At 54.1% G+C, this 23,799-nt stretch overlaps 1 protein-coding gene across 4 annotated transcripts; it reads left to right on the plus strand.

The window, feature by feature from the left end:
- Nucleotides 1–760: 760 nt before the first annotated feature.
- Nucleotides 761–20,342, plus strand: KMT5A (lysine methyltransferase 5A). 4 transcript variants are annotated; one of them, XM_059139387.1, is made up of 8 exons: nucleotides 761–885; nucleotides 6,238–6,359; nucleotides 7,545–7,701; nucleotides 10,881–11,100; nucleotides 11,464–11,551; nucleotides 16,380–16,439; nucleotides 17,585–17,775; nucleotides 18,430–20,342. In XM_059139387.1, the coding sequence occupies exons 1-8, from the start codon at nucleotides 876–878 to the stop codon at nucleotides 18,638–18,640; spliced, it is 1,059 nt and encodes a 352-aa protein (XP_058995370.1). In that variant the 5' UTR covers nucleotides 761–875; the 3' UTR covers nucleotides 18,641–20,342. The 4 variants fall into 4 exon arrangements, with proteins under 4 accessions (XP_058995370.1, XP_058995368.1, XP_058995369.1 ...); XM_059139385.1 differs by lacking the exon at nucleotides 761–885 and adding an exon at nucleotides 5,641–5,969; XM_059139386.1 differs by lacking the exons at nucleotides 761–885; nucleotides 6,238–6,359 and adding an exon at nucleotides 5,706–5,969.
- The last annotated feature ends 3,457 nt before the right edge of the window (nucleotides 20,343–23,799 follow it).

The following is a 23,799-nucleotide window of genomic DNA, read 5'->3' on the forward strand; positions in this document are numbered from 1 at the left end:
GGGCCGGCGAGTTTTTTTTTTTTTTTTTTTTAAAGATTTTATTTATTTATTTCACAGAGAGAGATCACAAGTAGATCACAAGTAGACAGAGAGGCAGAGAGGCAGGCAGCGAGAGAGAGAGAGAGAGAGAGAGAGAGAGAGGGAAGCAGGCTCCCTGCTGAGCAGAGAACCCGATGTGGGACTCGATCCCAGGACCCCGAGATCATGACCTGAGCCGAAGGCAGCGGCTTAACCCACTGAGCCACCCAGGCGCCCCTGGGCCGGCGAGTTTTGACTACTGGAGACTCAGCAAACCTTTCAAACTTAGAAATGAGTGAATTAAACAGCTGGAGGAGTCAAAGGGCTGGAGACGCCAAACTGCTGGGAGAACTAAGGTTTTGCAGGTCATGAGAGGAGGGCAAGGGGTCAGACGTCGTGTTCCGGTCAAACCCAAGAAGAACCGGAAGTCCCAGATCCGGTCCGCTCGGAGCCAGGGCCTCCAGACGCGTGACTAAACCTCCCGAGGCGGAGCTTCGGCACCGGGAGAGGGCGGAGTCTGGGGCCTCCCAATGGTAGCGCGGGTGTCCTCCCACCTCAGCCAATCAGCGCAGGGAGACGGCAAAATTTAAACCCCCTCCCACCTCCTCCGCGGGGACCTGTCCCTAAAGCGCTTGTAGAAAGTGCGGCCGCTTGCCCCGCCCCCGCCAGGAAGGCGGGAAGAGGGGCGGGTTTTCCCTCCTGGGTTCGCCTATCACGCCGGCAGCCTGGGGAGAGGCGGGCCACGGCGCCAATCAGGGCAGCAGCCGTATCTCAGCGGAGCAGTTGGCTACAGTTGTTGCAACTTTTTTCGAAAGCTGCGTTTCCCGGGAGATCCTAGGCGGTGACAGAGCCGGGCCATGGCTAGAGGTATTTGCCCAGGTGGTCAGCGCCGGGGCGGCCGGGGTGGGGGATCGTGCGGGCGGGGGACCAGGGTGGCGGGAGCGGCAGCGGGGAGCCGGTCTGCTGAGGTCTGCTCGGACCGAGCGCGGAGACTGGGTTGGGGGGGCGGGGGTTGTTGCGGAACCTTCTCCGACCCCCCATCCAAGTCTCCAGAAGTCCCTCCCACTCCCAGGCCTCGGTTTCCCCTTTCTAAAGTGTGGGCACCCGCCGGCCTGCCTCTCCAGGAACAACGGATCCATATGTCAAAGCTCTTCGGGGACTAAAGCGCAGGGCACCTCCAGGGAATGGATGTTATTGATACGGGGAGGGGGAGGGCGAAGCTTCGCCCCGTTTCGGGGCTCTCTCTTGCTGGGAAAGGAGGTGACTCCGAGGCCAGGGCGCAGATGGGTAACCTCCATCGTGGAGAGCGCGTCGGCGTGGACACCGCAGCAGGCGCCTTTCCTCTTCACGCCCTGAGTTACCTCATTTTGGGGGATGAGATGAGTCCCATGGCACCCCCCGCGGGCGACCCTTCGTCCCGCAGCTGGTCAGGACTCCTGCCTACGGAGATGGCTTGGGTGGGATTGTCCAGCCGCGGGAGGCGATGTCGCTGCCTTAAGTCCTTCTTTGCACACTTAGTTTGCTGTCAGGACAGTAAGACCCACGTTATGCGGCAAAGTGATCTCCAGCCGCTGGTCATTCCCAGCTGCTGTGTCTCCTTCATACAAAAACTTGAGCGTGACGGTTGAGTAGAATTATTATTTCAGAAAAAAGAGTTGAGGTTTGACATTTTTCTCAAAATCCCAAGGCAGTACACGTTAGCAGGAATTTGCCTTAATGCAGTACGCTCCCTAGTACAATAATAATGAATAAAATAAGATTCATTCAGCAAATATTTATTGGGGACCTTTGTTTTCAGGCCCTACACCGAATTGCATTCTTTATTATCCAGAGTCTTTTAGTGTCTTTCAGAACAACCCAGGTTCTGATTAAGAAATGAGGCAAAGTGAACTTCAAATTAACGTGGTTCATAACCCCGTCCACAGAGAGAGTTAAGACGAATATTTTTTCTTTAGGAAAGTATTAAGCATCTAAAAGTATACTTAATAGTATCTGACAAATCATAATAAATGTATGCTTCCCTGATTCATTTTTCCCATTAGAACAAAATCATTCAAGCTGTTTTTAACAGTAGTGCCTTTATTTTATTTTATTTTTTTTAAAAGAATTTATTTACTTATTTGACAGAGAGAGATCACAAGTAGGCAGAGAGGCAGGCAGAGAGAGGAGGAAGCAGGCTCCCTGCTGAGCAGAGAGCCCGACTCGGGACTCGATCCCAGGACCCTGGGATCATGACCTGAGCCGAAGGCAGTGGCTTAACCCACTGAGCCACCCAGGCGCCCCCAGTAGTGCCTTTAAAAGAAAAAAAAAAAAAAGATGGCTTGCTCTAATTAATCTATAGGGAAAACAAAACTAAGCAATTTGCCATTGAAATATTTAAATACTTAATATAGGCAAATACTAATTACCATTGAGGGCCAGGCACTTTATTATCTCAGTTAATCTTTACAAATTGTTATTCCCATTTTTCAGAGGTGGAAGCTTGAAGTCCAGTGCCACTGTCTAGTGCCATGCTATGCCTTTCCTTGTTCCTCTGTGTCCCTTAGCCAAAGTGAGGACAAGTGTTCCCAGCTCACACGGTGGCAGGCTTACAAATCACCTTTGTAATTTATTGGTTAGTGATTCTCCCTTTACCACTTGACACCCAAATTGTAGTCATCTCTTTCTTTCTTTCTTTCGTAGTTACTTATTTCTTAAGGCTTTGTTACTCTTGTAGATTATTAAATTGGGCATTTGGTAGTATAAATATCAAATCCTTTTTAATACTCTGAATGAAGAGTCAGGCTTTTTCTTCTAGAAAAGCTGTCTTTGTTGCAAACGTGTAGCTCACTTTGAGAACCCTGCTGGGTCCCATGAACAAAATGTTCAGATACCAGGCAACTCCTCTCTGGTTTTAAAGTTTTACAGTCATGTAAATAGTTTCAACCTTAAGTATATTAGTTTGAGGAGGATTAGCCCATCTGCTTTTCTCCATTTCTGCTGCCATGGCCAGATGGCCTCCTAATTGGTCCCCCTCTTTCCACTTTCACCATTTCCAATTTATTATCCCCCAGCAGCTAGAGTGGTCCCCATGAACACAGTTTTTTTTGTTTTTTTTTTTTAAGATTTTATTTATTTTATTTGACAGATAGAGATCACAAGTAGGCAGAGAGGCAGGCAGAGAGAGAGGGGGAAGCAGGTTCCTTGCTGAGCAGAGAGCTCGATGTGGGGCTCGATCCCAGAACCCTGGAATCATGACCCGAGCTGAAGGTAGAGGCTTTAACCCACTGAGCCACCCAGGCACCCCTGAACACAGTTTTTTTTTTATCATGTGACCTTCACTCCTCCTCCCTCTCCCACTGTTCTTAGGATCAAACCCACAATCCTCACCCTGGCCTGCCGGGCCCTGCCTACCCCTCTGGCTCAGCGTACTCCATCTGCCTTTACGTACACTGTTGTGTCCTTAGCAAGGGTCAGTAACGAAGTAGGTATTCAATAAATGTTTGTGGAATGAACGAATTCCTATTTTTGTGTCTGAGTTCAAGGGAAGCAATATACAGTCTTTAGGGTAGAGCACACTGGTACAGCAGCAGCTCTGGGTTCAGACCTCAGCTCTATTACCACTTGAGTCGGGTAATTCTGTCAACTGATTGGTCTTCCCTGAGCCTCAATTTCTACATTTGTGCAAGAGGGATTGTACCTTCTCCTAAAGGGTTGGGAAGGTTAAATTAAATAATGCATTTTTGTAGGGCCGAGCATGTAAATACTGAATAAATGTTAGCTATTAGTATCATTCCTGCTGAATTCTATTTCTGTGAGATCCTGGACAACATTGAGTTTTTCTTTCTGCTGATGGGTATATTCATTACATACACATAAACACCTCATGTCCGGAAACAGGAAACACTGTGTTGAAGGTTACGTTGAATGATTTGCATTAGATCTTCTAGAACCAGAGCTGCAGAGTTGAGGGATGGGTGCTAGACTTGGATCTGAACGTACATGCCCCCTGCATTTGAGGGCCGAAACCGAGAAAGCTGTGGCCCTGAGCATGAGTGTGTAGTTGCAGGTGGTGGGGGGGGGGATGTTGAACTAGCATGTGAAGTAGAAAAGATGATCTGAGTGGCTGCTTCCTGTTCTCAAACCACGATTCCCATGATCGTTTGGCGACAAACTGCAAGCTTTCTCCGCGCTGGAGATGGAGCGCACACTATTTCAAATGGATTGACTTGCCTGTCAGTGTCACTTTAGAATCTTCTTTCACTCTCCCCGTAGTCTCTTGGGTATTCAAGTGAGCAGAGGATTCCATCCTACTGGAGTTAGGGTTCGTGTGGGGGCTGCCAGGGGAGAGGATAGGTGTCCGGACCAGCCCTGCCCCAGGATGCTAAAGCGGGAGCGGATCTGGGAGGTATGGTCCTGAGCCTATTCCTGCCATTTAATCCTATTTAATCTTATCCTTTCTAAGGGGGAGGCAGCTACTTCAAGGGACAGCCATTTCTTTCTCTGTGGACATCGGAAGGTGCCCTGAGTGGGCTAAGGAATTCAAGGTTCTTGGTCATTGTCCACAAGGAGGCTGAGGCCTCATCCGGGGGAGTGACTAGGCCATGGTCACAAAGCACCTCTGGGGCAGATGCAGGGAGAGAAACCCAATGCTTGCCTCCCAGGCCGTGACCGGAGTGGTAGGAGCTAGATGGCCTGAGGTGTCTTGTTTGCATCTGTGACTTAGCAGAAATACAGTGACTCTTGGCTGTGGGCCCTCAAACCCTTCAGCACAGTGGTGCAGGATGGTAAGCTCTGCCAACACAAGACACCCGACTGGCTGCAACCCCTGCCTTCCTAGGACATTTTCTCGTGGGGGTGGACAGGAGAACCAGGTGACTTCCTAATGCTTCTGCAATAGCATCTGTCCCTTTCATCTTGAATTTCCTCATCTGTGGCTGGGAGTGCAGGCTCCAGGGTCATTTGGCCAGGAAATTCATTTTTAGTTCTGAGAATTTGGCCAAAGCTCCTCCCTTTTCTGAGCCTCAATTTCCCCTTCTGTGGAAAAGATATAAAAGGATATAATAATGGTGTGTACTTTTATAGGGCTGTTGTGAGGTTTGGATGAGATCGTGTGTGCACGGGAAGCACCCCACCAACTTGCCATTAAAACCACTGGCTCTATCTCCCAAGGGCCTGAACGGGTGCAGACCGCCTGGGTTTGACACTTGATCCCATCGATTTCTAGTTCTGAAAGCCCCAGCACCTCTCTTGAGCCCCAGCACCTCTCTTGAGCCCCAGTATCCTCATTTTTAACGGGTTTGCCACGGGACCTAAACCCCCCCCCCCGGAGGATTAAATGCCCCCAAACGCTCAGGGAGCACAGGCTCGGGCACACTGGAAGACTCCGCCTGTGGCGCTCACCGCTGCTGACTGCGCCTGGCACCGACCGGTCTCCCAAAATATCCGCGGAGCCAGGGAGAGAAGGAGCCTGGCCGGCGAGAGCCCGGGCTGTCATTATCATGTTTCCCACCCCTTCCTCCCCGAGTGGCTGAGGACGCGCGAGAGGGGGCGCGCCCGAGTCGGGATTCGTCGCGGCCGCCCGGCCCGCCCTCCCTTCTTCCCTCCCTCCGGAGGAGCCTCGCAGCGCCGCCCCTGCCAGCCCCTTCCCCGGGCCAGGAGCCGGACGGTGGGCGGCGGCGGCGAGCGGGCGGGCCGCGGAGGACGCGCCGCCAGCGCCTCCCTCTCAGAGTCCTCGGTCCCGGGCCGGCCGGGGCTGCCGCGGCGCGCTGGTGCCGGGCCCTGCCTCGCAGGCCATGGGGGAAGGGGGCGCCGTGGGGCGCCGCCGGCCCTTCCCCGGGGCGCCGCGGCGGCGCTGGTGGCGGCGGCAGCAGCAGCAGCAGCGGCAGCGGCAGCGGTGGTGGCCGGGCCGCGGCGGCGGCGGCGAGGGCGAGGGCGCGGGGCGCGCCGCCATGGGCCTGGCCGGGCTGCAGGTGGGTGTGGCGGGCCCGGCCGCGCGGGGGGCGGGCGGCGCGCGGGGCCCGGCCGGGCCGGGCGGCGGGAGGGCGACCCGGGCCCCGGCCCGGCCCGGCCGGCCGGCCCCTGCCTCCCGGCGGAGCGGGCGGCCCACCACCGCCAGGCCCTCGGAACATGGCTGCGGCGGGAGGCGCCGTCGCGGCGCCCGGCCCGGGCGGCCCCGCTCCCCGCCCCGCCGCGCCCTGAGCGCCCCCTCCCCCGCTTCCCCCGGGTCCCCCTCTCCAGGCAGGAAGATGTCCAAGCCCCGCGCGGTGGAGGCGGCGGCGGCGGCGGCGGCGGTGGCAGCGACGGCCCCGGGCCCGGAGATGGTGGAGCGGAGGGGCCCGGGGAGGCCCCGCACCAACGGGGTAAGCAGGCACCCTCCCCGCACTCACTCAGCGCGCCCCGAGGGGCCGCGCGGCCGGCCGCCCCCGCCGGCCCGGCGCCGCGAGCACGTGCGCGCGCGCGCCCCGGGACCCCCGCCCGCGGCCCTGGGCCCAGGGGCGGGGGGGTGCGGGCGTGCGGGCGGGGCGCCCGGCTCGGGCAGCTTCCTTTTCTGCTGCCTGCCTGGGAGTGGCGTCCGCACTGGCTCCGCCATGACCCTGGTAGTATTTGACCTCGGAAAAGTTTGTGTCTTTATGGCATTTCCGCACCCCGAGATCCAGCTACCCCGGCGGTGTGGCTGCTTTCCCCAGGGTATGCGGGGCCTGCCCGGGTCCCTCACAGAGGTCACGGGTCTCGCCGATTTGGTGTTTAAAGGTTCACTGGGCAGAAAGGCCCTACCATGTTTTCTGGGAAGCCCTCCTCCAATCCGTGCTTACTCAGAGGAGAGGCCCCACACCCAGAGACGCCAGCAGTGACCTGTACCGCCCCCACCCGCCTGCCCACCCTCCTCCTTTTAATGCCTGGATGCCATTTGCAATAGAGTGACCGCCCTACAGGAGCTGGCCGTAGGCTCTGCTTTTATTAAGCTCTCCACCCTTAACCACACCCTTCGATTACCACTGCAGTCCAGTCCCGCAGTCCTGGGAGGCTGCGTTGCTTTGAGAGGGGCCAGGCTTGGGCACACTGAAGGCTCAGGCAGTCCTGACAAGTCCTCGAGGCTGCCTTCAGACCCAGAAGTGGTTAATCAGATTCCCTGAGGCCTGTTTCTGGGCTAAGAGTTCCCGAAGCTCCTGCCAGGGGAGTTAGCTCCTGCACACAGGCCGGCCCATCAAATTCTGCAGTTGTTCAGTCTGGGTCATTCCGACCTCTCTGCTCCTGGTAGGTTGTCTGCTTCTGGTATACACCTTGGTATACAGCTGGCTTCGTGCCAGCCAGATGTGCCCTTAGTGGCCAGAATTGGAGACCCTATGAGTTTGGGAAGCATCTAACTTGTACCTGGGAGATCCTAAACCTTCCACTGTTCCCCGCAGGACTGGCAACTCCTGGTGGCCTACTTTTGAGAGATGATGTCTGTCTTTGGTTTTGGTTATTCTGAGTGCCCTTCTCCGCCATTTGCCCTGGGATCTTCTTCTTCACGCCTCTTTCAGAACATGCATTTGTCGTTTTAGGAGAATGTATTTACCGGGCAATCAAAGATCTATTCCTACATGAGCCCCAACAAATGCTCTGGAATGCGTTCCCCCCTTCAGGAAGAGAACTCAGTTGCACATCACGAAGTCAAATGCCAGGGGAAGCCATTAGCGGGACTCTACAGGAAACGAGAAGGTAAGGCTCTGAAATGGCCCTGCTCTGACCACAGCTGGTCCGGTTGCAGAAGCCCCTCTTCCGGAATTGTGCGCATGTGTTAAATGTTTATCCAGCCTTTTCAAACCCAAGTTCAAGGGTTTGAACCATGTTCTGTCTTGCTCCTAAGAAACAGACACCGGGGGAAGAGTGGCCTGTCCCAGGGTGTGTGCCCTGTCGGTCTAACAGGTTTTCCCTGCTTTCGCAAGAGTTAGCCTATCCCTCAAGTTTGAGTGTGTTGCCAGGTTGCAAAAATCACACCTGAGCTACAGATCCAGAGGCTCACAAGTACCCACAGTACAGAACTTAGGGGTCTGGGGGGTACAGAGCAGGGGCTCGCCGTCCTAACTGTGTTGTGTGAACGCAGGGAACTGACTTCCTTTCCTCTTTTGAGCCGGCTTTGACCTCCTTTCTGAGTTTCTTGCCACTCAAGTGCTCAGTGCTGCTCTCTGAAGCAGCACACTCCGTGGTGAGATCCAGAGTTAAAATACCGAACAAGAAAATACATAATTACTGGAAATTCTATTTGGCCCTGCAAAAACAGGCTGAAACCTCATAGAAATCTTGCTCCCTTCCAAATATTGTCCCTCTTAAAGCTGCAGTGGAGAAGAAGAGCTTTCCCCAATTCACCAAGGTCCCTTCTAATTAAAACTTGCCTTAAAGAAGCAGAACTCTGGCAGCCATCTGCTTTGGATGAGGAAGCCTTGTAATTCATTTACAGAAATGCCATAAGTGGTGGTGAGCACAGTGTCCGCAGCCAGAGCTGAGCGCCAGGGCTGGGGAAGCCCAGAACCAGGGGCAGGAACTGGGCCTCAGCTTGATCTCCCCACCCAGGGCAGTGGGTGATACTATTTCAGTCCGTCTTCAAATGACTTGGGTTCTAATCCTACCTCTGCCACTCTCAAGGAGAGGCTGGGGCAGGTCACTCCGCTTTTGCAAGCCTCTGTTCTTTCATCTTTGAAGTGGGAGGGAGAACTCCTGCCTCGCAGGGCTATCTGAAGATTGGTTAGAGCCTGGGTGGGGAGGGCTTTGTGCAGTGCTCCACACTGGCACTGCTTCCTTGCTGGCCTATTCCTCACTGCATTGGCAACACTTAGGCTAGCACTTACCACGTAGGGACTGAGGAAGGGGCTCTCCCTAAATGGTGGTCAGGCCGTCTCCCATCCCTCCTGGAATGGGGTGGAATGTGAGTGATCCTGAACGGTGACATGTACAAAAGCTAGTTTTTTTGACTTCTAGTGTCACTAAATGGCCACAGTTAGGATCTGGGGCCGGATATACTTTGGAGGAGACCTCAAGGGCCAGGCTTTTGTCCTTGATTCTCAGCTTTGTTTCTGCCTTGACTCAGACTGACGTGTTAGCCTACGTACACGGGCGTCATGCACTCCTAGGATCTTTAAGGGTGGTGTCCTGGACTTAATTCCATCAGGTTCCACTTAGGGGGTGTGAGGCAGTGAAAGGAGCCTGGGTGGATTTTGACATCATTTTCTTTTTAGCTTATTTATTGCACTCTGAGTCTCCTATCACAGTGGTCACCATTTGAAAGTGTCCAACGTGGTGGTTTTTAGTCTTATCACAGACAGGCGTAACCATGACCAACTGTCTGGTACCAGAACATTCCTTGCGCCAAAAAAGAAGTCTTGTACCCATTAGTATCCGTGGTTCCACCTCTTCCCCCAGCCCTTGCAGCCACTAATGTATTTTCAGAACCCTCTGGATTTGTGTCCCTGGATATAAGTAGACGGAATCCCGCAGAATCTGTAGCCTTCGGGGTCTGGCTTCTTCCACTCAGCATCACGTTTTCAAGGGCAGGTGTCAGGACGTTACTCCTTTCCGTGTCTGGATAATATCCCGTCACGTGGACGGACCGTATTGTGCTCCCCCAGTCATCAGTGGATGGACATTTGGGTCGTTTCTGCTCTGGCTCTTGCGAATAAGCTGCCACAAACATTCGCATACAGGTTTTTGTGTGGACATATGTTTTTAATTCTCGTAACAGCCGCCTCTGAGAGGAACTGCTGGGTCATATGGTAACTCCATGTCGAACTTTTGAACAACTGCCAGGCTCTTTTCTAAAGTGACTGCGCCATTTTATGTTCCTACCAGCTATGTATTCTTTTTTTGTTTTGTTTTGTTTTAAAGATTTTATTTATTATTTATTGTACAGACAGAGATCACAAGTAGGCAGAGAGGCAAGCAGAGAGAGAGGAGGAAGCAGGCCCCCTGCTGAGCAGAGAGCCCAATGCGGGGCTCGATCCCAGGACCCTGGGATCATGACCTGAGCCGAAGGCAGAGGCTTTAACCCACTGAGCCACCCAGGCGCCCCCCAGCTATGTATTCTTGACTTACGTTTCTTCCTTTTTTTTTTTTTTTTTAAAGTCCATCATTCTCCCAAAAAGTCTATCATTCACCCACACTGGTGCTTCACAGCTATTTTTAGTAACACATCCTTTTCTCCATCCCTCCCAGCGCCGCACGGGTCAGTGTCAGGTCACTGTGCCAAGAACCACTGAACGTAGGGCTTTGGTCCCCTTAGAGGAGGAAACGATTTTTTCTTAGAGTCTGAAATGAAGCGCGCCAGGCAGCTCTTGGGGCAGAGGTCTTTGCTAGGGAAGAAATTCTGCTTTATGACCTCATTCCTGTCCATCAACGCAGGTCCACTCTGGGAGTTTTGCTTTTTTCCTGGAGTCTGTGGGCAAGTTCCGGATTGAGCACCTTCGTGGCTGGTGCCTCCTTTGGTGGCTCTGCCTTGAGGGTCCTCTCTCTGGCTCCCCCCGCCCCCATCAAGAGGCAGGAGATCAGAAACGTTCACATGCTAGATGGGAGGAATCGTCCACCATGTCTACCAACAAATCATCAGGAAATACACTGCAAATACCTTACTGTTCTCTCAATGATAACCTCAGTAAAGCTGAAAAAAAAAAGGAATTAAAAAGATGCAGACAAAAAGCTCTGCCCTGTGCCTGGGTCCGAAAGTGAAGCCACGTGCTGCTCCCCTGGGAGCCGTTAGTAGACACGGGGTCCCCCAGGCGGAGGGCACTGCGCCTGCCACACCCAGGGCCTCTCCCTTCCAGAAGCCTGTCCTAGAAGCTGAAGGTCGGGAGGCTGGGAGACGGAGAGTAGCGACTAACCCTCTGTCTTTCCCCGCGCTCTGCCTGCAGAGAAGAGAAACAGTGGGAACGCAGTACGGAGTGCCATGAAGTCCGAGGAACAGAAGCTCAAAGACGCCAGGAGGGGTCCCCTGGCACCTTTTCCAAACCAAAAATCCGAAGCAGCAGAACCTCCAAAAACTCCGACCTCCTCTTGTGATCCTGCCATCGCTGCCATCGCCAAGCAAGCCCTGAAAAAGCCCGTCAAGGGCAAACAGGCCCCGCGGAAGAAGTAAGTGCCTCCTGGAGGCGGCGCAGGGTGCGGCTTCAGCCCCAGACCTGGCTCAGGTGCCGGCTGGGGGAGCAGGTCCCCTACCGGCCCCTGTGTCATCCAGGCCCAGGTGCTGTGTGAGACACCCCCCCCCCCAGGGACATCGTTACCTGGTCTGAGTCCAGAGCTCAGGAGCCCCCCGTGCCCCCCCGACACTGAGAGCAGGCAGCCTGTCTCGCGCTCCGAGGCCCCCTTGGGTGGGTGAGCCTGGTGACCACAGGCCCGCGGGGACGGAGATGTTGAAGTGACATCATTGCCAAGGAGCCACCTCCGGGGCTGCGCGTGGTTTCAGCGTGCCCTTGTGTTCTGCCCTTCCCACCCCAGAGCTCAAGGGAAGGCCCAGCAGAATCGCAAACTCACGGATTTTTACCCGGTGCGGAGGAGCTCCAGGAAGAGCAAAGCTGAGCTGCAGGTAGCGTGCAGTGATTGCCCCCTGGCTGGTGGAGGGGCGGGGGTGGGGGCCGGGGCGGGGGACCGAGGCGCAGCAGGCGGGACCAGAGCAGGACAGGGTCAGGACTGGAGCGGTCTCCAGGGCCACCTCCTAGGGACGGCACCCTCCTGGCGGTTGGGGTCCCCAGGAGGCCTGGGTGAGGCGCTTCCATGGAGGAACCCTGTCCGCTGTAGCGCACCCCGGCGATCCAGCATTGCAGGGACAGTGCCCTTCCCAGGACGCGGTGGCAGGGCAGTCGGAGCGTGGGACCTTGGGGGAGGCCACACGCACTTCCCCAGGCTTGCCCGCGTGCTCGTTACACGATCCTGTGTCGCATCTCTGGGGTGCGGAGCGGGTCTCGGAAGCCGTTTACCGGTTGTAGGACTCGGGCCAGTCACTTAACTGCTCTGTGCCTCAGTTGCCCTGTCTGTAAAATGGGATAACAAACCAGTATCTCTCAGGCATGTTTTTGGGGGGATTTAGTGAGTTCAGGGTTGAGGAACACTGGGAACCAGGCCTGTCGTCCTGGAGGCACTGGTTGACTTGTGGCCACCACTGCTTCCCTGTGGTCGTCACATCCCGCGGCCCCTCTCCTCTCCCTCCCAGCTGTGGTCCAAGGATCAAGGATCGGATGGAGGAAGGCCGCCCAGACTGCAGGGGTCATTGCCAGTGTGTGGAGGTGACAGACGCTGGGCTGCTCTGCCCTGCGGCTCTCCGCCCTCCGATGCCGTCAAAGCCCCCTGGGGTGGAGGAGCAGGGCTGGGATTGTGGCCCCCACAGAGGGGTGCGGGAGTTCTGTGCCCATCGCCCCCTACCCCCAGCCTGCCTCCTTGAGGCCTTGTCGGTATTAGCATTTGAACCTGAACTAGACTCCATCAGCATTTTGTAGGTTAAAGCTGTAGTTACAGAGACGGCAATGTAGCATTCTCTTCCCCTGCTTATTTGAATCGATGAGGCTTCCTTTAACATAAGTGAGAGAAGGGGTCCACCCCCACCCCCTGCTTCGCCCACCAGGGAGAAGCTTTGGCTTTATTTCTTTAGAAAGGCAGTGTCTTTCAGCCAAGAACAAGCGGTTATAAAATGTTTGCCTGCAGTGGGAGGCTGTGCGAGGTCACTCTTCAAGACAGCCCTGCAGAGGGCGAGGGTGTGTGCCAGGCCCCAGAACCCAGCACAGCTCTCAGCCGTGATCTGGGCTGCGGTGCCCACACCGGGAGCGCTGGGGGTTCGCCGAGGCCTGCCATGGGCTGCAGAGGGAGGGCAGCTGAGTCTGCCTTTTTTTTTTTTTTTTTTTTTTTTTAAAGATTTTATTTATTTATTTGACAGAGAAAGATCACAGGCAAGCATAGAAGCAGGCAGAGAGAGAGAGAGGAGGAAGCAGGCTCCCTGCGGAGCAGAGAACCCGATGCGGGACTCGATCCCAGGACCCTGAGATCATGACCTGAGCCGAAGGCAGTGGCTTAACCCACTGAGCCACCCAGGCGCCCCTGAGTCTGCCTTTTTAATAAAAAAAAAGAAGGTCTTTTTCAGGCTGGGGGAGGGCAGGCTGCCACAGGACGTGATGCAGGGCTGCAAAATGTGGCAGCAGCTGAGCAGGAGGGAACAGACGCTTCTCCGAAGCTTGGTCTGCAGCTAGGAAAGTTCTCCGTGTCACTAGAGAGCCAGTGGCGGGGAGAGCCGTGCTGTGCTCCCCTTGTTTGGGTTAGCTCTGCCCAGTGAGCACCAGGGCCAGGTGGTTGCCGGCCAGGCGGGTAGGCGGCCGTTGGCTGGGGTGTGAGGCTGTGGCTGGCCAGGGCGGTGTCTTCTCTTGATGGCACAGGTAAAACTCGAGGGGCAGCTGGGCCTTGTCCGAGGGGTAAGGTTAGTCCCGACCTGCCTGCTCTTTGAGGCCCCAGAAACCAGGGTCCGGGCACATGGGGCGTGAGAAAGGGTTGGGGGTAGCCAGGGGAGAAACTAAAATGACAACTTTTGCAGATAATTAAGTCTGAAGACAGGCCAGAGCCAGGGCTCAAGAGGGTGGACACTGGGCCTTGGAGAGAAAACCCTGAACCGCTTGTTGCTTCTCAGTGGGGGCCCCTTAGTTGGCTGGCCTGCTTGTGGGTGGGATGACAGCCTACATGGGTACAGTGCCCTGGCTTCTTCCTCCTCAGCCCAGCGCCAGGCCTGATGTGCAGAGCAGCCTCGACCTAATTCAGACTTCGCTTACCTCCCACTCAGTCTGCCTCCACCCGCCCCCCATAGACTACTGCCTGGGTTCTCGCTCGGAGGCCTGGAGGTGGTTCGCGCGTGCTTCTGAGTGTGGAGCCTCCGGAATGGAGCTCAGACTGTGGCTCTGCCTTCAGGGCATCTAGCCCGCTCCCAGGTCCTGGTGCCACATTCAGTCATGGCAGGAAAGTCCTCAGGTCACTTTCAGTTACAGAGCTTACCTCGCTCCTCCCTGGTCTGGTCTCCTGCGCACGCTAATAATTTTTCCACAGGGAAGTGCGTGTGGTAATGTTGCCATTGCTTGAGGGCTTACTATGTGTCAGGCACCTTTCTGGGGCAGGACATCCCGTGGCATGCAGGATCTGTACTCAGCTCGTATTCCAGTGGGGAGTAATTCACAATTTTAAAAATAACCCACCAAAGAACAATATAATTTCAGATAGTCCTTGGACATTAATAAATCAGAGTAGTTTGAAAGCTGGGTGAGGCTAAGGCTACAGTAGCTACAGTAGTCACGGAAGTTTCACTGAGGGGGCTGCCTTTTGGGCAGAGCTTGGAAGGGAGGACACAAGCCAGGTGAAGGGATTGGGAGAAAGGGTGTTCCAGGCTGGGGTGGGGAGGACCTGCAAAGGCCCTGAGGCAGGAACAAGCCTGGCCCTGTAAGAGAGTCAGCCAGTGTGGCCAGAATGTAGGAGCAAGGGTGACTATGGCAGATGGCTGGGACTCTGTGTAGCCTCACAGGCCACTGGAAGAATGGATTTTATCTCTGTTGCAGTGGGAAGGTATGGAAAAGCTTTTGCTTCTCTCTCTCTCACTCCCTCTCTCTCTCTCTTTTTAAAAGATTTATTTATTCATTTGGGAGAGGAAGGGGCACAGGGAGAGAGAGAGAGTATCTCATGCAGACTCCCACAGAGTGCAGAGCCCAATGTGGGGCTTGATCTCACAGCCCTGAGATACAACCTGAGCTGAAACCAAGAGGTGGATGCTCAACAGAGTGCACCCCCAGGGGCCTCAAGGTTTTGCTTCTCTTTAAATAAACTCTTTGTTCTGGAATAATTTCAGATTTATAGAGGAGCTGCGAAGATAGTACAGAGTACTCCCATAGATCCTTGACTCAGTTTCCCCATCATTAACACCTTCCCTACACCGTCCTGGTAACATCTGCCACAGTGAACCAACATTGGTCCATAACTATTCAGTAAACTTCCTGGAAGGCTTTAAGCAGGGAAACAACATTTTTATTTTATTTTCAATTATTTATGTATTTGAGAATGAGTGAGAGAGCACATGAGTCGGGGGAGGGGCAGAGAGAGAGGGGCCTGTCGTGGGGCTCGATCCCAGGACCCTGGAATCATGACCTGAGCCGAAGGCAGACGCTTAACTGACTGAGCCACCCAGGCGCCCCATATTTTATTTTATTTTATTTTTTTTTTTAAGATTTTATTTATTTATTTGACAGAGAGCACAAGGAGGCAGAGAGGCAGGCAGAGAGAGGAGGAAGCAGGCTCCCTGCTGAGCAGAGAGCCTGATGCGGGGCTCGATCCCATGACCCCAAACAAGAGATTGTGACCTGAGCCAAAACCAAGAGTCAGACACTTAACCAACTGAGCCGCCCAGGCACCTCTTGTAGATTGTGTACAAGATGGCTCTGGCTGCTGTGTGGGGAACAGAGTGAGGGGGAGGGCAGGGTGGCCGCCCGGAGCCCGGGGATGGTGGCCGCGGCTTGGCTGGCGGGTGGCCGTGGAAGAGCTGGGACGTGGGCTGGATGCAGGGGTATGTAGTGTGGCCCTCACGCTGGGTCTGTAAACCCGGTGTCCCCATCCTGCCACGTGGAGAGGGCCCGGGAAGGTCCGTGTGCGCTGCCAGCAGGGGCCACTGGTTGGGCCAGGTCTGCTCAGCGGTGGGTGGAGGCCCCCCGCCCGTGCGCCCCTCTGTGGTGCCCAGAAGAGGGCCCCAGCTTCTGCTTGCTTTCTGTGTGGCTCCCTGTGCCTCCCCACAGTCCTGGGCACAGACGAGCATGGGACTTGGATCTGGGAGGGAGGTGGTGGTCCTGAGGGGCCGGTGAGGCCAGGAGTGTGCAGTCCTGTTGGACTTCTTTGTTCGGGGTGGTACTGCCTCTTGGGGGTGGGAGGCCCTGTTCTCAGCCGTGGCCGTGGCTTCGTGGAGACCCAGGTCCAGTTTCTAAAGCAAGGCGCCTGCGGGGGCTGTCAGACAGGAGAGACATGGTGTACACCCACCCCTTCGAGGACACAGCCTCTCTGCCCTGGCCAGTGGTGTACGGAGTTCTGTCCTGATTTTACACGTCGGCAGTTTGGATAGTCTAAACGATACTGCACGGGCCAAACAGTACAGAGCCCCTGACCCACTCTGCAGTCGGGCCACCGCCGTGTCCCCGCCCTCCCCCTACACCCCGGTTCATGTGAGCCCCAGGTGGCAAACCGTCCACAACAGATGGCGGTGAGAAACGGATGGGGCTGTGGGGGTGCGGGCATTTTCGGGGACTGCTGTCACGGAGGCCAGCCCTGAGTGACCTGTGGGTGGTCCAGGCTGCCCAGCGTGGCCCAGGAGAGAATGCTGAAGTGCTGCTTTTTTTCTTCCCTCTGCCCAGTCTGAAGAAAGGAAAAGAATAGACGAGTTGATTGAAAGTGGGAAGGAAGAAGGAATGAAGGTAAGAGGCAGCAGGGCCTACTGCTCGGAGGCTGCGGCTGGTGGGTCCCCCCCACCCCCCGACCCCTGCTCCTCAGCTCCCAGCGGCCAGCGGGCTGCCCTAGCCCCGTAACAGTCACCGCAGCTGGTTGTCAAGCGGCCAGATACTAAATCTGTTCAGGGAACGTCTCAGGAAGGAAACGTTAATGGCCTCTATATGGGAAATATTACCTAATGAAACTTTTAAAATTTGCAGTAAAGTACATATGACATAAAACGTACCAGTTTAACCCATTTAAAGTGTACAATTCAGTGTCATTAAGTACATTCACAGCGTTGTGCAACCGTCAGTCTTGTCTAGTTCTAGTACTTTCTCATCCTCCCAGCTGGAAACCCTGTACCCAGTAGCCATCACTCCTCACTCCCCCAGCCCCGGCCACCACTAATGTGTCTGCGTCTGTGGGTTTGGCTGTTCTGGACATTTCTTATGAACGGAGTCACAGAGTAGATGGCCTGTTGTATCTGGCTGCTTTCATTTAGCATGAGGCCCAGTCAGACTAACACATTTTTCCTAAATTCTGTTTTCCTGGGAAATGACAGGGCCCAGGAAATTTCCTATTCTTCTCCCGTACTGCAAACACACGGGTGGATGAGAAGGGCGGAGCCTGTGGTGGCCGCCGAGGGGTCTGGGCCACGCAAGCAGTCACCCTGCACCCCATTTATAACTGAACAAGGAGAGGCACAGGAGGGTAAATTGCAGAAAAAAGGAGACACTTGGCACACGGGGCCCTCCTACTCCCCGGAAAAGGCCACGTATGTGGATGTGAGTCAGGCTTTTACCACTTCCCAGTCATGTGGCCTTGGACATAGTTCTGCCTCTCGGAGCCTCTGTTTCCTCGTCTACAAGATGGGGCAACACCCACCCGGCAGATCTCTCTGGAGGCTCAGATGTAACAATGCTTTAAAAGGGCACAGGGGACCTTTTCGGGGTGATGGATTGTGGAGATGGTTGCACAGCGGCCTCTGGTTCATCATACCCGTCATGCTGTGTCCCTAGTGATGGGGTCTAGGGCGCACCTCTGCGAAGCTGTTGTGAGAAGGTGAGGCAGGCCCTGGGCAGCCAGCCCGCCGCCGGGTCAGGAAGCAGCGCTCTCCTCCTCCCCACAGATTGACCTCATCGACGGCAAGGGCCGGGGAGTGATCGCCACCAAGCAGTTCTCCCGGGGCGAGTTTGTGGTCGAGTACCACGGGGACCTCATCGAGATCACCGACGCCAAGAAGCGGGAGGCTCTGTACGCCCAGGACCCATCCACGGGCTGCTACATGTACTATTTTCAGTATCTGAGCAAAACCTACTGGTAAGTCCGCGGCCTGGCAGCGAGGACAGCCCTTGGGGCCAGGAGCCATAGGGGCACCCTGCTTCCTCCTCTGGCTCCTACTTTTTGTTTCGCTCTTGCTACTCCCCCCCCCCCCCCCAAAGCCACGAAGCTGTTCTCCCCCACTTGTCATTTTAACATTCGGGATTGGGCCCGTTCTGGCGATCGTGGCGCTCGGCCAGAGCGGCTCTAGAAATCACTGGTTCTCCTCTAACCATATGGCCAGTGCACTCGATTTTTTGTTTTGTTTTGTTTTAGGCTCTGTTTTTCTGAGCTGTTTTAGGTTCCCGGCAAAATGGGGCGGAAGGTGCAGAGAGTTCCCGATGCTCCCTGCCTTCTCGCCCACACCGCCTCCCCCACGACCCCGCTGAGTCGATTTTCATTCATTCATTTATTACGCACCTGCCCCACACACCCCCCCCCCCACAAGGAGCCTTTTGTGTTCCTGTCTCCTCCTATCCTTCCCCTTCCCCCGCCCCAGTGCCTCCTGGGCTCTTAAAGATGATTTTTTGATTCGAATTGCTTTCCCCCAAACGTGGCTATAAATCGACATCCCACCAGAGTCGAGCGCTGGCCGGGACAGGGATCAAAAGCCTCTTTATCAATGTAATCCTCTGTTGCCCTCCCGCCCGCCAGCGTGGATGCGACTCGAGAGACAAATCGCCTGGGAAGACTGATCAATCATAGCAAGTGCGGGAACTGCCAGACCAAACTGCACGACATCGACGGCGTGCCTCACCTCATCCTCATCGCCTCCCGCGACATCAAGGCCGGGGAGGAGCTCCTGTATGACTATGGGGACCGCAGCCGGGCTTCCATCGAAGCGTACCCCTGGCTGAAGCATTAACCTCCCCGCCCTCCCCCCTTCTTCCATGGACAAAGTGCCCTCAAAGGGAATTGATTTTTTTTTTTTACACACTTAATCTTAGCAGATTACTTCAGATGTTTTTTAAAAGTATATTAAGATGCCTTTTCACTGTAGTATTTAAATATCTGTTACAGGTTTCCAAGGTGGACTTGAACAGATGGCCTTATATTACCAAAACTTTTATATTCTAGTTGTTTTTGTACCTTTTTTGCATACAAGTCACACGTTTGTGCTTCCCGTGCATGCAGTCAGAGACGCAGCACAGGTTGTAGAGGAAAGAGTGGACATGAACTCGGAAGCTGGGTGACTCCCGCCTCCCACCGAAGAGCCAGGACTCTCCTCCCCACACCCCTCCGGCCATGGGCGGGTGACGCCGCCTCCCGGGCCCGGCCGGGGTGTTCCCAAGCTCTTGTTTTCCTGACGTCTGGACAGGCGCACATGGAAGTGTATGAATATTTTTTAAAAAAGGTTTCGCAGTAAGCTAGTCTTCCCCTCTGCTTTCTCGAAAGCTTACTGACCCTGTGGCCCCCAGGCGCGGGCCAGGCCTAGGTTTACTCTTCCACAGGCTGCCGCTTTTCTGGGCACCTCGAAGCATCAGGGCGGGTAATCAGAGTAGATGTGGGCAGGGAAAAGCATTGCTTGCTCACCCTGCTGGGGCAGGGTTTCCCAAAACTGGGTTAATTCTTTATAGAAATGTGAACACTGAATTTATTTTAAAAAAATAATAATAATAAAAAGTAAAAAAATGTAAAAAAGACAAAAAAAAAAAGAAAAAACCACAGAAAACAACTTACATGTATATAGGTCTTGAAGTGAGTGGCTGCGTTTTTTTTTCTTTCTTTCCTTCTTTCTTCTTCTTCTTCTTTTTTTTTTTTTTTTTTTTTTTTTTTTTGGTTTTGGTATTTTTTGGTTTTTGTAGAGGAGATTTGAGATGGTACTCTATTCTAATCAAAAATAAAAGTTTTGTAGCGGGACCAGAAATTACTTACCCATTACTCCCCCCCTCCCCCCACCCTGACCTGATTCCAATGGGTTGAAAGTTCCCAGACCTGCTGTCAGGCTTTCTGATTGTCAGACCACCTGGTGTCCTTCCTGCAAAAATGAAGATGCAGCCATGAACCGAAGGGGGAGCCCGCAGACCCTGAAATGCAGGGCCCCCGCCCCAGCCGCTGGTAGCAGTGGAGTGGGCAGGCCCGGCAGCCCAGGATCAAGGCTAAGGGCCAAGTTTTCACCTTGACTGTGACAGGAGGGGTAGGTAGCTTCCTCCTCCCTCCTGAAGGGGGACCTATTCTCACTCTGTTAACCTGCAGTCCAGGGGGCCATGGCTCTGGATCCATGACCTGGGGTCTCCTGGCCTCCCCTGGTCCCAGGTAAATGTGAATGGAGACAGGTATGAGAGCCAGTCCTCAACCTTGATGCCCCCACCACCCCTGCCCCCTGGCCTCACCACGGTGCTACCTAAGAAAGTCTTCCCCCCCAAACCCACATTTGCCTGGTCAGTGGTCAGAGAATTGGACGAGGATCCGACAGAGTGTGTAAATGTGAGATAAAATGTCTTGGTTGTACCTGTTTGTGGTTTAGCTTTGTATTTAAAAAAAAAAAAAAAAGGAAATAACTTGAAAATTATTTGTCATCATAAAAATGAAACAAAAATTAAAATATTTATTGCCAGGCAAGGCCACCTGTGTGTCTTTCTATTTTTTACATGGTGGAGACAGAGGGTTGGATTTTCAGCCTTCTTTTACAAAAGGGTTACACAGTAGGGGCACCCAGCTGGCTCAGTTGGTAGAGCATACAACTCTTGATCTGGGGGTTGTAGGTCAAGCCCTATGTTGGGTGCAGAGGTTACTTTAAATCTTTAAAAAGAAAAGGGTGGGGTGAATGCCCTCCTAGGAGAACATTCTGTTATTGGTACAATGGGGGTCATAGGTGCCAGCGATGATTAAAAGCCAACGCATGTTGAAAACACCCTTAGAACGACGCCTGGCATCATTGTGTGTGCCTGTCTTGAGTGGGAAGCGCCTCCTACCAGTCCACATCTCTCCCCACCACGTGCCCCACCAGCCACTGCATTCGAGGCGGATGGGGACAGTGGGTAGAGTCCTTGGCTGACAAGTGGAAGATCTGATGCCAGCAGCAGCTGCGTCTGCCAGCCTGTCACCTTGCACAAATCCCTTTCCTTTTCCAGAGCTCAACCACATGGGAACAGCCTCTGCCCCACTGACAAGCAGGGGTGTCCTAAGGATTCAGCCGTCACGGATGACTCCGTCTTCACCTTGGAGGGAATAGGGTGCTCTGGTGGCCTAGTGCACTTGGCCCTGGGACAGCCAGCTGTGTGACGCTGGGCAGGTGACGGCTCTGTGCGTGTCACTTCCCTCGGCAACATGGAGCAGAGCTGGTGCACGCACGTGGGGGAATGCATTACAGGAGTTAGTAATGGAAAAGCATGTGGAGCATGCCCTCAGGCATCATGTTTGCTGTTAAGATTGAAACTTGGCTTTGCTTCAGGACGCCTGGGTGGCTCAGTTGGTTAAGTGTCTGACTTGTGATTTCGGCTCAGGTCATGATCTGAGGGTCCAGGGCTCGAGCCCCGCATTGGGCTCCCTGCTCTGTGGAAAGTCTGTTTCTCCCTCTATTCCTCCCCCTGCCCCCACTTGTGCTCTCTCCCAAATAAATAAACAAAATCTTTAAAAAAAAGAAAGGAAGGAAGAAACTTTGCCTGGGACTGATCGCAAAGAGCCTCCGAACTCTGACACTTAGCGGCTGTATTTACTTACTCCTTTTTTTTTAAGATTTGATTTATTTATTTGATAAAGATCACAAGTAGCAGAGAGGCAGGCAGAGAGCGGGAAGCAGGCTCCCTGCTGAGCAGAGAGCCCGATGTGGGGCTCAATCCCAGGACCCTGGGATCACGACCTGAGCCAAAGCCAGAGACTTAACCCACTGAGCCACCCAGGCGCCCCAACCTACTCATTTTTTAAAGACGATCGCTACAGCAACCACTTCTTGTGCCTTGTGAAACCTGACTTGGAAATCCACTTCTCAGCCAGTTCCTCCGGGTGCTGGGTTTGGCGGAGGAAGCCTGTGGCATAGAAGGAGCTCTAGCACATTCCATGGTCACACGGGGCCCCAGCTCCAGGAGAAACGCTCCCGGGACTTACCTTCGGAACTCCGACAGCCCAGTGTCTGATCTGATCAAGAGCAGCTAAAATCTGAGCGTTCTTTATTGTCCTTCTTTAAAAGTCGGTCTCTCCCTGGATACACAGGAGAGACTGTTTTAACTTGACATTTCTTTCGGAGTAGGGTTTTCTGGCCTTATCTAGCTCCACGAGGGAGAAAGAGGCAGCTGAACGTTTGTACAGGGGGATCCCCCAGGTCCGGGAGGGCAGGTGTTATGTATAAATGCCTTACGGACAGCAACACACAATGATCTGTCTCCTTCCAGACTTTCTGGCTGTCCTACAGCCCGGAGACAAGGAGATGGAAACCAAAGCAAGACTGGCTCAGGGATAGGGAAGTGGGCTGCCGTCGCTGGGGCTGTAGGATGTAAGGCTAGTGCCTCGGGGATGGACTTTCCATGTCATTCCCAGGAGCTGAGTCTGTTCTGCACTCCTGTAAGGGACACAGCACTCCCCCCCACACACTCACACACATTCTGTTCTGTGGTCTTGCAGCCCCTGTGGGCGGTCTGCCCAGCCTCTGCGTGGGGGTTCTGAAGGCAGGACCCATAGATCTGTTTTCCCAGCTGGCTCTCACGTCCAAGGCGCAGACACCTTTCTCCTGCCTCCCCCCTGTGAAGAGGGGCACCGTGATCTGGGGTCAGAAATCAGGAGCCCCTGATCGAAGGCTCTGGACTGGCCTCTGCAGGGCCTGTGTTTCTCGGGAGGCAGAGAAGGGGAACTTCTCTGGGTTTGGGTCCAACTTCTACCCCTTCGGAGCTTGGACCCTGGACGAATCTCTTAGTCCCACTGTCGTGTCACCTTGGGTGTCCACGGAATGACGACACCCATCCCACAGAGGTACAGCAAGGATGTAAGCAAAAGGTCCTCCAAGTGTTGCAGGCAAGACATGTATTCATTAACATCAATGCTTTTTGGAGAAGAGGGACACGTTGGATGTTGTAGATAGGAACCCAGGCCTTAGAATCAGCCCCGCCTGTGCGTCTGGGGCAGCCACTTCCTAGATCCGTGACCTCATGCACTTTCATCTCTCTGAGTTTCACTTTCTGAATCTGTACACCAGTGCGTGAGTGCCGGTCCCCACCTCCCTGAGCTGTTCCACACAGCCGGTGGAACATTCAGGAAGCCAGGGCCAGTCACTAGCACGACCAGCTCACAGGACATGTTCAGCAGGTCTGTTCGTTTCTTTGCAAAGTGCAGCCATCCGTTCTCTCCAGACTATTTTGCTGAATCCTAAATGCATTCCCCCCCCAACACTTTAATATCTTTGAAGTCAGGACGAGCCTTAAAATCCATAGCATCTTGATTTTATAATTTGTCCCCTTTTCCTCGCCCCATTTGTTAAAAAGACTGTCTTGGGACGCCTGGGTGGCTCAGTTGGTTAAGCAGCTGCCTTCAGCTCAGGTCATGATCCCAGCGTCCTGGGATCGAGTCCCACATCGGGCTCCTTGCTCGGCAGGGAGCCTGCTTCTCCCTCTGCCTCTGCCTGCCATTCTGTCTGCCTGTGCTCGCTCTCTCTCTCCCTCTCTCTGACAAATAAATAAAATCTTTAAAAAAAAAAAAAAAAAAAAAGACTGTCTTTTTGCCATTGTATATTTTTGCCTCCTTCATCATAGATTGACGGACCATGTAAGTATGAGTTTATTTCTGGGCTCTCTTCTGTTCTGTTGATCTGTGCTGGTACCAGACTGTTCTGATCACTGTAGCTTGGTGGTCTATCTGGAAACCTAGGATTGTGATACCTCCAGCTTTGTTCTTCTTTCTCAAGATGGTCTGGTTATTTGGGGGGGAGGGGGGCTTGGGTGGTGCAGTCAGTTGAGCATCCGAATCTTGGTTTCAGCTCAGGTTGTGATCACCAGGTTGTGGGATCAAGCCCCGTGTCAAGGTCTACCTGGGTGCAGAGTCTGCTTAAGATTCTCTCTCTCCCTCTCCCTTTGCCCCTCCCCACCATGGTTGCTC

Source organism: Mustela lutreola, chromosome 11 (genome assembly GCF_030435805.1).
Source record: "Mustela lutreola isolate mMusLut2 chromosome 11, mMusLut2.pri, whole genome shotgun sequence".
Taxonomy (NCBI): Eukaryota; Metazoa; Chordata; class Mammalia; order Carnivora; family Mustelidae; genus Mustela; species Mustela lutreola.

Coding starts and splice junctions, on each gene's coding strand:
- KMT5A (XM_059139386.1), top strand. CDS start 5,793: ATGGGGGAAGGGGGCGCCGTGGGGCGCCGCCGGCCCTTCCCCGGGGCG. Junction 11,101..11,463: donor AAACAGGCCCCGCGGAAGAA/GTAAGTGCCTCC, acceptor TTCCCACCCCAG/AGCTCAAGGGAAGGCCCAGC. Junction 17,776..18,429: donor TATCTGAGCAAAACCTACTG/GTAAGTCCGCGG, acceptor CCCGCCCGCCAG/CGTGGATGCGACTCGAGAGA.